General features: G+C 50.8%; 1 protein-coding gene across 1 annotated transcript; it reads left to right on the top strand.

Annotated features, from left to right (window-relative positions):
• The first annotated feature begins 4,921 nt into the window (after positions 1 to 4,921).
• On the top strand, positions 4,922 to 10,126 carry LOC116943455 (polyubiquitin-like). Its single transcript, XM_032956245.2, has 4 exons — positions 4,922 to 5,308; positions 6,274 to 6,802; positions 7,389 to 7,613; positions 8,582 to 10,126. Exons 2-4 carry the CDS (start codon positions 6,314 to 6,316, stop codon positions 8,813 to 8,815), a joined length of 948 nt encoding a protein of 315 aa, XP_032812136.2. The 5' UTR covers positions 4,922 to 5,308; positions 6,274 to 6,313; the 3' UTR covers positions 8,816 to 10,126.
• The last annotated feature ends 2,935 nt before the right edge of the window (positions 10,127 to 13,061 follow it).

The raw sequence follows: 13,061 nt of genomic DNA, 5'->3' as shown, positions 1-13,061 counted from the left end.
GCACTAAAAGAAGAGAGTAAATAAATAAGTGACCTTTTGGGAAACGACCCTTCTTGGCAGCAACTCACAAGGGCGTTTGCCTGAAACGTCGCCTCATATCATTTCCTTTTCAAGGTGGTGGATATAACAAAGCTGTTTGGTGTGTTTTTATTAATTGTGCTGCCGCTGCCAAACGCAGTATCCCCAATGGATTTGTAATGGGAGTAGTGCTTCTGACTCCAGGCTCCGTGCTTGTGAGCATGCCAAACGTCCAGGTTTGCGGGGCAACCGAGTTCACTGAACCTCGAGTAAATCGCGCAATGCAGCGCCTGTCTCTTGGCGTGAAGTGCAGAGTGCAATTTCCCAAAGTCTGGCACAACCACCACTTTAGAGATTAAAAAACAACATTGAAGAATTCAACTCCATGCAAGGGCTCAATTCAATCTTAATGCACATGTGGGGCAGGCTCGCAAGTGAAAGCTCGCAACTGATCATGCGTTATTGTCTATCGACAGCTGGATGTACCTGCAATAAAAAAATGTATAAATCTACAGCCCTTTTCAACAACGTGTTGGTCATGGACACCGTTTGACCATACTTCACCACGGTGGCCAGCGTTGGTTGATAAAGGTGAGAGGTGCCCGGCACCGACTCGGTATAAATCAACAGTCCTGTATATGACGTGAAGGAGCAATTACAAAAAAAAACACTTTAAAGCGCCATACGTTTCACACAAAACATGTCACATTGCAAAAGGTTTGGTTATGTGGCTGTTTGAAAAAAAACCTAGTTAATAAAAAAGGGTTCCACAACCTTTACATAAATGGAAAAACAATAGAAACAATCTATAGTATGCACAGCCTGTTGGTCAATCTGCTGTTGGAAGGGCTCTCCAAATTTTCTCGGCCATGTACGTTGTTTGACCATACGTCACCGACTTTGCGCGGGTTGGTGAACTTGCATGAGGGTGCGGTGGGGGAAGCGATAGTGTAGCGGTTAGCGCGCTGTGCTACGAACCCGGTGACCCGGTGACCCGGGTTCGATTTCCACTCACGGCCAACGCCAGTGGCGATTATCTGAACCAGTCCTGAGTCTCCCCTAGGTCGACTCAGCCTAAAATTAGTACCTGGTGCGGTGTGTAAACATTTCCACTGGGGAGACAAAGGCGGTCGGGCGTGGTGCTGGCCACTCACCCCCTCGTGTATTATTCCTGCCTTCATTAGGTGCTCGCTAACATCACTTGCCCCTAGTCAGTTAAAGGCTATGGGAGGAATCGTTGTCTTTGTTGGGGGGAGGGGAAAGAGGGCGATGGTGTAGGATCGATTCAAATGTCACTCGTGACCCAGATTGAACCCACGTGGTCGGCATCATGACACTGTGCGCTAACCACTGCGCCACTGCTCCCCCGCACGAGCGCTGGGAGACAATGCTGCCGTCACATCTCCGTCTCTCGGCATAAGAAAACGTAAACACATTTTTATTCTCCAACCCATCAAACGGACGGCCGTCTGGGAGGGCACAATTTCAGCGGCATTGATTCAAATACGCATCGTGCAAGTATAACCCGGTTTCGACATGCAGTGTCTCATCAGCAGTCAGACTTGAATCAATGCCGGTAGCTGCCCATCTTACAAGCCTATGGATGGACTGTTTAAGAAATACTTTTGTTTTTACCTGGAGACGGTAATATGAAGAAGACATTGCTCATTGAACCCATTCATATTTTCCACAACGACGCGAATTATTATTATTTTGAGTTTGCAACAGTATACACACAGCATTTCCCATACCAAGAGTGTTTTCACTTTACCTTGAATCTAATAAAATATGCGATTATATATACACTGTATTTATAGGTCAGAAGCCACTACAGAAGGTATGCGCTATGAAATTAGCCGACGGGATAGGCACGTGGCAGCTCCTCGCGTCTGACACTTGTTTTGTGGTCAGTTCATGAACAGCAGTCGGTTGATTATTAACCGCGAGCCAGGCGACGTCAGTTCCAGCAAACACAACAACACGGAACGCCACGAGACGTGCACGATGCAAGCCCGTGCGCCACGTGGAATGAGAGCCTTTGCGATGCGCCACGGGTCGAGTCGCTTTGATAATTCCACGGCTGGATGCGCGCCCACTGCACGCCATTATGGGTCGTGGAGGTTGCAAGACCATGAACTTCGCCAGGCTGGTCAGTGCGGGTTCGGTCAAGGTGGGGACCATAGACGTTGGAGCATAGTACAGTACGACAATGAATTTTGCTTGCACTGCCTTCTCCCGACAGTGTATCACACCAGCGAACGAGGCGGTATTGGTATAACCACGTTAAACCCACGTGTAAAACAGGCGGATTCACGACGTGTATAACATACCACAGCACTCGTACAGTATGTCATATGTTAATGAAAATAAAGTTAATGTTCTGAAACGAAGTTTTATTAAAATAAAACGTCATGACGAGAATCAAACATTGCACTTTTTTTACATGGCGGCTGATTCCTGGATGATAGTCCAAGTACTTGGTGCGGTGGGTTGGTGGATCACGAAGAGATGAGAACACGAATGCGTGAGATCACCAACTCCAGGGAAATGGTTGTCAGTAGCAGGAGAGCAAATACGACTTTGCGTTCTGTTTTGGTGTTATCCCCTCAATCAAAATCTGGGTAATACATGATCAGGTTTTTGCCAATCAACTGCTAAATTATGACCTTAAAAAACGCCTTTGTTGGTGACGGGGGTTATTTTACCGTGCGGTTTGTCAGTATTGGTGGATAAGAGGTCGTGTCGGACCAGATCCAGTACAGATATCCCTCACCACTGACGTTGGCCATGGTCAGGAATCGAACTTCCCTCTGTGGCCCCGAGTTCGAAGCGCAGTCCTAAAGGGCTCGCGGGAACATGCACTGGGCACTCTTGTTATTGCGGCCACAAGGCTGTAACTACTGCGTCACGATCTATAAATAAGACGACAGTATTGTTCACGCTGCCCTATTACTCAATAGATTAGCCTCGTGGCTATTTGCAAAGTAACGCCCCATGTGTACTCGAAGTTGACGCTGCCCGCTCCATGCACAGCGCATCACACGAGCGACGTCACCCTCGACTTCATTTCGCCGAATTCGCTCGGAATTCAAGAATCCACGTCACGCAGCCAGAGCGCATCGCTGCCGAAGGCCGTCTCCAGCCCCCTTCGCAAGTGCAGAGAAGCTACAGCGAGGGAAACAAGTATTTGATCCCCTGCTGATTTTGTACGTTTGCCCACTGACAAAGAAATGATCAGTCCATGATTTTAATGGTAAGTGTATTTGAACGGTGAGAGACAGAATAACAACAACAAAATCCTGAGATGTGTGCAAACCTGGTGGCCAACTACAAGAAACGTCTGACCTCCAGAAAAACGCATGTCAAAATGTTATAAATTGATTTGCATTTTAATGAGGGAAATAAGTATTTGACCCCTCTGCCAAACATGACTTAGTACTTGGTGGCAAAACCCTTGTTGGCAATCACAGAGGTCAGACGTTTCTTGTAGTTGGCCACCAGGTTTGCACACATCTCAGGATTTTGTTGTTGTTATTCTGTCTCTCACTGTTCAAATAAACCTGCCATTAAAATTATAGACTGATCATTTCTTTGTTGCTTGGGTGTGCAGGGTATGTTGCAGGCGACTCACAACTTGGGCTATCGCAGCCGATGCTATGACCCTACTACATGTTTGTGTTTAGGTTCAGCCACGGAGTGGTGGAGAGACTAAGAAGACCTTCTGGAGAAAAGCAGCACTTGTGGCAACCCCACTGAAATCACGGATCTCAAAGGGTGCACTATTTTACAGGAACGTCACGGGAGGAAGTGCTGCGGACGTACTGGCCCGAGCATAGGAATGTGGAATATCCACCACTGGCTCAGGGATACCGGTGGAGATTAATGACGACCAATTGCTCGTCCGAACAGAGAGACATCGATGACAAAACGTCTCCAAACATTGCGTCGGTGCGGACCGGTGTGACAGCGAGAGCATGTTGTGTTGTGTTCATCAAGTGCGGCAGAGCGGTGATGACGCGGCGGGTGTCGGGAAACCACCGAAACACCCCCCCCCCCCCACTCCTCCCACTCCTCGCCGCCCCCAACTCCTCGCCCCCCCCCCACTCCTCGCCCGCCCCCCACTCCTCGCCCCCCCCACTCCTCCGCCCCCCCCCACTCCTCGCCTCCCCCACTCCCCCCCCCACTCCCCCACTCCTCCCCCACCCACTCCTCGCCCCCCCCACTCCTCCCCCCCCACTCCTCCTTCCCCCACTGCTCGCCCCCCCCCCACTCCCCCCCCCACTCGTCCCCCCTCTCCTCGCCCCCCCCCACACTCCTCCCCCCCCACTCCTCCGCCATCCACTCCTCGCCCCCCCCACTCCTCCCCCCACTCCTCCCCCCCCCACACTCCTCCCCCCCCCCCACTCCTTGCCCCCTCCACTCCTCCCCCCCCCCCCACTCCTCGACCCCCCACTCCTCCCCCCCCACTCCTCACCCCTCCACTCCTCGCCCCCCCACTCCTCGCCCCCCCCACTCCTCGCCCCCCCCACTCCTCGCCCCCACCCCACTCCTCGCACCCCCCCACTCCTAGTCCCCCCTCCTCGCTCTCCCCTCCCCTCACTCCTCCACTCCTCGCCCACCCCCCACTCCTCGTCCCCCCACTCCTCGCCCCCCCCCCAATCCTCGCTCTCCCCTCCCCCCACTCCTCCCCCCCCACTCCTCGCCCTCCCCCACTCCTCGCCCCCCAACTTCTCGTCCCCCCTCCTCGCTCTCCCCCCCACTCCTCGCTCCCCCCCCCACCACTCCTCGCCCCCCCCCACTTCTCGTCCCCCCTCTTCGCTCTCCCCCGCACTCCTCGCCCCCCCCCACTCCCCGCCCTGGTTAAACCCAGCATGGATCACAGGCATGCCAGCCAGAATGTTTCAAGCACAGAAAAGTGAGGGCATGACTGTGGTCGAGAAGACCCGAAGTTTCTTGCGGCGCGACAGACGAGGGAGCTTCCACGCAGCATCGCGCAGCCGATGATGGAGAGATAGTGCCGCTCGACTGATTCGGAGTAGGACCTCTGCTGTCAAACCTCCAGCACCACGGTCACAAACAGCGGCAGGTTTCGGAAACCCGAAAGGGAGGAGTCGACACCGCTGTGCGGATTGAACTCAGTCAGAGAGGCTCTGCGGGAATTCCCCAGCCCCGGGGCTCTGCGCTTGGAGGGGGAGGCGCTGTGCGCGACTCTATAAGGAGGGCAGCGCGCAACGGCAGGGACACACTCAGCCTCCTCTTCTTCTCTTGCGGGACGAGTCAAGTGGAGCAGGTGAGATCCCCGCGGTCGCTGCGCTCTCTGCCGATGCTGCCTCTTGCGTCGAGCGCAGCCCGGCTGCGTGCAGTGCAACAACAACAACAATAGGTTGTGGGTTGTGCGATGCTGCTATCGTTTATTGTTACATTTGAATCACAGTTCCGCTAACATTTTTTTATAGTTTATTTTGGTGATTTCGAAAAAAATTTGGATTAGCCGTTTTTGTTTGTTGTTGTACAGAGTTAGACTGATAACTTTAATCTACATTGTCTTATGGTTGTTGTTGTTGATTGACTTGCATCCCACTGGGATTTTTGCACACAGCGTTGACATTCGGTGCTTTTTCTGGAAGACTTTGCTGTTTTTCCCTGGATTTTTCTGTTGCGCGTAGTCACTTCAAGATGTTTCTTGTCCATGTTTTTGTTTGTTGCGGTTGCACCCGATTCAAGAGCCGAATGGCTCACAGGGCTATACCAAATAAATGAACTGAACTACTGTGGAGCTCGACTCAGGATGCTCCGACTTGAGTCGAGTTGCTACGCCCAGTGACCTACACGGCCTCCTGCTGCACCTGGTACACCGCGTCCCGTTAACCTCTCGCTGTGGCTACGAGCGAAGCTACTGGACGGCAGTGCAGTACGATTGTTGAACGACATTTCTATGTCACCGCGTCTCTGCTGTGAACCTTCGCCAACCCGTACTGACGAGCGTTGAAGTATGGTCAAATAACCCCCACGACCGCCAAGGATTGGAGAACTCCTCATCCAGCAGTGGTTTAACAAAATAGCTGTAGGTGTATATATTACATTAACTTTTGCAACAATAGGCTCCACCTGTTTGTAACTTTGCCACACGAGGTTGCTCGACAAATACGAACGTAGCCTATGATGACGAATTAACGAAGTGCCATTTCGTCTGCTCGTGGTTTTAATTGCGAGGCTGCGTTTTCACCATCCCCGAAATCGCGCTGCGTTTTTCAGCACCGCCTACAGATCCTCTCGCCTTCACCGCTCCACGACGATGGACTGCTCCGAGACCATCGGCGACCGCAATGGCCCCTGCTCCCTGAAGGGAGGAGAGAGCCCCAAGGATGACCGGCGTTACATCATGTACCACGGCACCGACGTGCAGGGGGCACACGGCATCCTCACGCAGGGGTTCAGGCGGTCCGCACGCGGCATGCTGGGGCCCGGCGTCTACGTGAGCCGCGACATCGAGAAGGCGAGGCGGTATCCGATTGGGAAGCCCGAGAACACCAAAGTGATTCTGAAGCTCAGGGTGAACGTGGGGCGCGTGAAGAAAATCGACGGCCAAGACCACCCCCTGCGTCTCACCTGGCACGACGAGGGCTACGACACCGCCTGGGTGCCGCGGGGCTGCGGGATGGTGACCAGCGAGCTGGAGGAGGACTGCGTCTGGGATCCGGAGAGGATCACGGTCGTTGGCGTCGAGGAGGCGCCCAGCAGCAAAATGAAGACGACGTTTCTCGCGATGCTGAACCCAAACGACGTGAGTGGCACGCACTCACTCAGGCAGGCAGGCACGCGCAACAGCAGTGGTGTAGCTGCACCAGGCGCAACCACACAATGCCACCGACCTACCGGATACACTTCTTACATTCGCACCGGGCAACTTTGTGAAGTTGACAATATTTTTGCCAATGGCTGAAGGCCGACGGTAACATCGCATCAATATTTGCGTGCATGCATATTTGTGAACACGTACAGGCGGTGAATGAAACTGTGCTGTTATACTGTACATCAAACAGAACGCAACATAGATGGCAAATGCAAGCTGAAACGTGACTTGCTTTTTACGTTTAATATTCATTTACATATTTCTACACGATACATCGTTGGTGAAAACATTACAGTGCAATCTGAATGTTTTAATACTTGTTTTCTTTTAACTGTATTCTCACGGGGTAGTCAAAAAGCTGCCAAGCCTGAGCCCCACTTGCCGAGTAAGAAAATCGCCAACGCTTTGTAATGTACAGCACTTTAAGTGGATAGCTGTAGACTCTTCACATGCGTATCATCCTTCGTTGAAAATAAATGCCGTGCACTCTCCCGTCACCACCCGCTCCCCAACGCAGGTCGTGCAGATCGTCGTGAAGGACCTGGAGGGAAATTCCCTGAGGCTGATGGTGAAGCTGTCCGAGTCGGTGCTGGAGCTGAAAGCCAGGATCCAGAGCAAGTGGAAGGTGTCGCCCGCTCAGCAGCGCCTCGCTTACGGGGGCACCGCGCTGCAGGACGGGACGACCCTCGCCAAGTGCGGCTTGAAGCAGAATTCCACCGTCAACCTGCTTCACGTGGATAACGTAAGCACTCGGAATCGCCAACGCGACCTCTGGCCGGTGTGAGAAAATGCTAAGACAAATTTAGAACAGTGACTTTGTAAATGCGTTTCTGTTTCAGCTAGCCTTGACCTCGGGTTGGGCTGAGGAACATTTTCCTTACCGAGGGCCGAATTTGACTTTCAAAAGCCTCTTGCAGGCCACGGATAACACAGCTCGTTCACTACTCTTGAGTGCAAGCAGGGAGGGCCCATCCATATAGGCGACCCAGGCGGTTTCCTCGGGTGCCACGTTAAGTGGGGCACCAAATTCGAGTAAACATAAAAACATTCCAATTAAATAATAATGATGTCATTATTTCAAATTCCCGTGCATTGCACAGAGGGAATATGAATTATAATTAATTTATCAACATTTGAGAATTTATTGGTTGGATGGACAAACCGAATTATTATGCCTCTGTTTAAAAGAATACGCTTAAAAACATGAAGTGGAAAATATGGGCAAAACGTTTCCCAGTTTACCAAAAACCTCAGCGTAGATCTGCCCTTGGGATTTGGGGGATGCCGATTGCATGGTTCTCCAAATGTGCCAGTTGCTGGCAACTTGTCTAGGGCCGCCCCTGACTGCAAGCTACCCCGTTCAGTTACAGAGGTGACCGAGAACACTGACATTATAAACTAATCCCCTCTGGTAGTTAATTAATGCAGCTATCTTGAGTCGGATTCGATGTGTATAAGTGTCACGTTGCGTCACATTACATTGCTTCAATAGTATGGCCTGATAATGGTTTCTTCTGTTCACTGTAACATTCATTGTGGAGCCAGCCAGCAGGTGGTAGAGCACCTATGCCACTATTCTACGAATGGACATTCTAAATTAACCACAGCCTCTCTGCCTGCAGTAAAAAAAAAACTGTGCATAGCCTAAGTGAAGATGGCATTTGTAACGCGATGGCATTGTTTTAACTTTTCATTTCATATCCCACGCAGGCCGTTGACGTCTTCGTGAAGACGCTCGCGAACAAAACGTTGACGATAGAGGTGAAGCTCTCCAACTCGGTGCTCTCACTGAAGCAGAAGGTCCATCAGAAGGCGGGCATAGCGGTCAACCAGCAGATCCTCACCTTCAGCAACTACACCCTAGAGGACGATCAGAAGCTGGAGTCGTACGGGATTCAGCAACACTCCACCATCACCATGCAGGGCCGTCTGCGGGGAGGGTAGTCGCGTGCCCCACGCACGCGCCACCTGAAGAATTAACGGACACAATTCATGAGCGGTCTTCAGTCGAGTTGGCCATGGTCAGGGTGGACCTGCAACTACTGCCTTCATCAAAATCTCCGCTTGCATGTGGTCATCAGCACCAGATGTGTGATGTTGACAAAAAAAAACTGTTCATGCTATCGTTACTGCACTCGTACATATATTTAAGCTGCGTAAATATTCATAGAACTTTTACAAATCTTCATCCAAATAGTTAAGCCTGTGATGGTTATTTTCGGATCTCGGACCAGTGATGTGTGTTTGAGTTTATTTGTTGGATGTGGCAACACACACGAGGGCCCACATGAATGTCACGTCTAAGAAGAGAGTATGCCAACGGTTGCAACTGCATACATACCATTCCATGTTAGTTTTGTATGTGTCTGTGTATAGTAATAGTCAAAAGAAAATTGTATACGTCTGTCTGAATGTGGTTGTTGATTAAACATAGACAATATGACCCACACTACCCACGCCATTGCTCAAGTGCCTGTTTACTAATTTGAAAGGTATATTGTCTCGTTGTTTTGAGCGGATTGCCAATATATGTTGATTACGATCTAAGGTTTCGCGTTTTGTTATTTTATTTCAGTCTTGAATACCGCAATTGTAGTGCTGCCATCTTTTATTTAACGACCCAACGTGCCGTATGATTATAAGCACAGTATTCTTAAAAGTTTAAATTCCTGGAATAATCTGATAAAGTGATAGATTTACCGGTGAAAATGAAACATTTAGTCCTGTTCTTTTAAAGTTCGCACCTTTGATTTTACCATCTGTAACATGACGTTTAATTATAAATGCACTTTTGATATGTCAGCTGATGGATCCTTTTGTTATATTGTTCACTGTATAATGCATCGATACATAAATTGCCTTTGTCAAGCTTCATAACTTGGTTCATGTCCCATTATCTGAGAACTGTCCTGTAGTATGGGTGCCTTTTTAGAGTTGAAATCATTTGTACATGGCATAGATCTGACCACTATAGATTCAAAATATAACCACATCCATTATTGTTATATAAATAATCCACATTCACACTCCTACAGATTATATAGATTCACACGAACGTAGATTTATATTAGAATATTTTAATTTGTCTAGCATGTAATACCTCAGCATCTCACATCACCTTACATCATGACATTTGATTATAAATGCACTCTTTATACGTCAGCTGACTAAAGGAAACAATTCTGGGTTGTATTGTTGCTCGTTTTATTTTCTTTGTTCCCGTTACCGGTTTCAAAATAAAGACTGCGAATCTGATGGAGCCATCCGTGCCAATGCTTAGTCCGCCACACATCCCGCAGCGCCCGCTCCAATGGGCCACACAGCAGGGCATGCAGGGGGAGGCCACCTCACGCCACCGCGAGGAGTTGTGGACAACGGTGCCACCTGGGTACTGGGACGCTCATTGCCGCCCAGCACGGAGAGGCCGCTGCCGCCGGGCCGGAATCAGAATATTTATTTATACTTGGAGAAATCCGACGAGCTGTGAAGCTCTTTTTCACAGATGTTCCAGTAGGGAATGGGTTCAGAACGTTACGACAACAAAACAAACTACACGACAGGAGTGCAAAATACGGGAATTGTAAAACAAATCACTAAGTACTCATTGGTTATTTCGGTAATGTCACGTATGTAGAAATAAAATAAAAATTAAATGAAATTAAAATATTACTTAATTTTTATTTTATTTCTACATACGTGACTTTACCAAAAGAACCAATGAGTATAGTAATTCCTGCAGTCACGAAAGCTTCAATCCCAGATTAAATCACTAAGTATATACAAATAAAAGTAAAATATATATTTTTAATCTTTAACCGGTATTAAACTATTAACTTATTTTCAGACTCGACCTGGCCACAAATTATAGCTCAAAGTGGCTCATCGTGTGGACATTTACAGCAGCAAAATAATCGAAACACTCTCAAGGCAACTTTGTAAAGGTGTGGAGGCCACACGCAGCCGGCATGGTGCTCCACTGCGGCCGTGCGGACTTGGGACCCTGTTGGCAAGCCGCCAGCACCCACTACACACGTGATAACGTCATCTTGTTTATAAACAACACTGTGTAACAAAACATATTTTGTTCCTGGGTAGTAAATGTTACTTCCTAATTGTTTATGCCTCAAAAGTTCAGAAAATGGCTATTATTCCCCACAAACTGCTTTTGTGACCAGGACAGTGATATTTTGAAATGTACTTATTTTCAGTGAGAAAACGTGGTGCATTTGTGTAATTCCTTCACATAAAGTCTTGGTCACAAAAGCAAAGTTTGCGTGGAATAATAGCCATTAGCAATTAAAAAATAACACATTGGACTGGATTCTTAAAGGTGGTAACCGGCGGCTGATTACTGTATTCTAGTTGAGATGGGTTGGTGGATCACGAAGAGATGAGAACACGATTGCGTGAGATCACCAACTCCAGGGAAATGGTTGTCAGTATCAGGAGAGTAAATACGCCCCTCATTAACGACTCTGCGTTCAGTTTTAGGGTCATCCCCTCGCATTCAAATGTAAGAGTAATACATCCCCAGGACTCTGCTAATCCACTGATGAATGAAGGACTTCAAAGCGCCTTTGTTGGTGACGGGGGTTGTTTTACCGTGCGGTTTGTGAGTGTTGGTGGATAAGAGGTCGTGTCGGACCAGATCCAGTACAGATATCCCTCACCACTGACGCTGGCCATGGTCAGGAATCGAACTTCCCTCTGTGGGCCCGAGTTCGAAGCGCAGTCCTAAAGGTCTCGCCGGAACATGCACTGGGCACTCTTGTGATTGTGTCCACAAGGCTGGCTGTAACTACTGCGTCACGATCTATAAATAAGACGACAGTATTGTTCACGCTGCCCTCGTTTATGGACTGCCCCTTAGCCTCGTGACTATTTGCAAAGTAACGCCCCATGGGTAATCTAAGCGACGCTGCCCGCTCCATGCACAGCGCATCACACGAGCGATGTCACCCTCGACTTCATTTCGCCGAATTCGCTCGGAATTCAAGAATCCACGTCACGCAGCCAGAGCGCATCGCTGCCGAAGGCCGTCTCCAGCCCCCTTCGCAAGTGCAGAGAAGCTACGTGTCCACTGCCATACATCGTCAATTATAAAACCGTACACGTAGGTGTAACTTAATCTCGCACCGTACGTAGCCAACCGCGCTAATCGGAGGTGCGCGGAAGAACAACGATAGGAGTGCATGCACACACGCGGTTGCTTGGGTGTGCAGGTTATGTTGCAGGCGACTCACAACTTGGGCTATCGCAGCCGATGCTATGACCCTACTACATGTTTGTGTTTAGGTTCAGCCACGGAGTGGTGGAGAGACTAAGAAGACCTTTTGGAGAAAACCAGCACTTGTGGCAACCCCACTGAAATCACGGATCTCAAAGGGTGCTGCGGACGTACTGGCCCGAGCATAGGAATGTGGAATATCCACCACTGGCTCAGGGATACCGGTGGAGATTAATGACGACCAATTGCTCGTCCGAACAGAGAGACATCGATGACAAAACGTCTCCAAACATTGCGTCGGTGCGGACCGGTGTGACAGCGAGAGCGTGTTGTGTTGTGTTCATCAAGTGCGGCACAGCGGTGAAGACGCGGCGGGTGTCGGGAAACCACCGAAACACCCCCCCCACTCCTCCCACTCCTCGCCCCCCCCAACTCCTCGCCCCCCCCCACTCCTCGCCTCCCCCACTCCCCCCACCCACTCCCCCACTCCTCCCCCACCCACTCCTCGCCCCCCCCACTCCTCCCACTCCTCGCCCCCCCCAACTCCTCGCCCCCCCCAATCCCCCCCCACTCCTCGCCCCACCCACTCCCCCCCCCACTCCTCCCCCCACTCCTCCCGCCCCACTCCTCCCCCCCACTCCTCCCCCCACTCCTCGCCCCCCCCAATCCCCCCCCACTCCTCGCCCCCCCACTCCTCCCCCCACTCCTCGCCCCACCCACTCCCCCCCCCCACTCCTCGCCCCACCCACTCCCCCCCCACTCATCGCCCCCCCACTCCTCCCCCCTCTCCTCGCCCCCCCCACTCCCCCCCCACTCCTCGCCCCCCCCCACTCCCGCCCCACTCCTCGTCCCCCCTCCCACTCCTCGCCCCCCCACTCCTCCCCCCAACTCCTCCTCCCCACTCCTCGCCCCCCCAAACTCCTCGCCCCCCCCACTCCGCGCCCCCCCCACTCCTCGCCCCCC

The sequence above is a fragment of the Petromyzon marinus genome, chromosome 18, assembly GCF_048934315.1.
Source record: "Petromyzon marinus isolate PM22_M1 ecotype Great Lakes invasive population chromosome 18, UKy_Petmar_22M1.pri1.0, whole genome shotgun sequence".
NCBI classification, from domain to species: Eukaryota; Metazoa; Chordata; class Hyperoartia; order Petromyzontiformes; family Petromyzontidae; genus Petromyzon; species Petromyzon marinus.
This window is presented reverse-complemented; position numbering and strand designations above follow the sequence as displayed.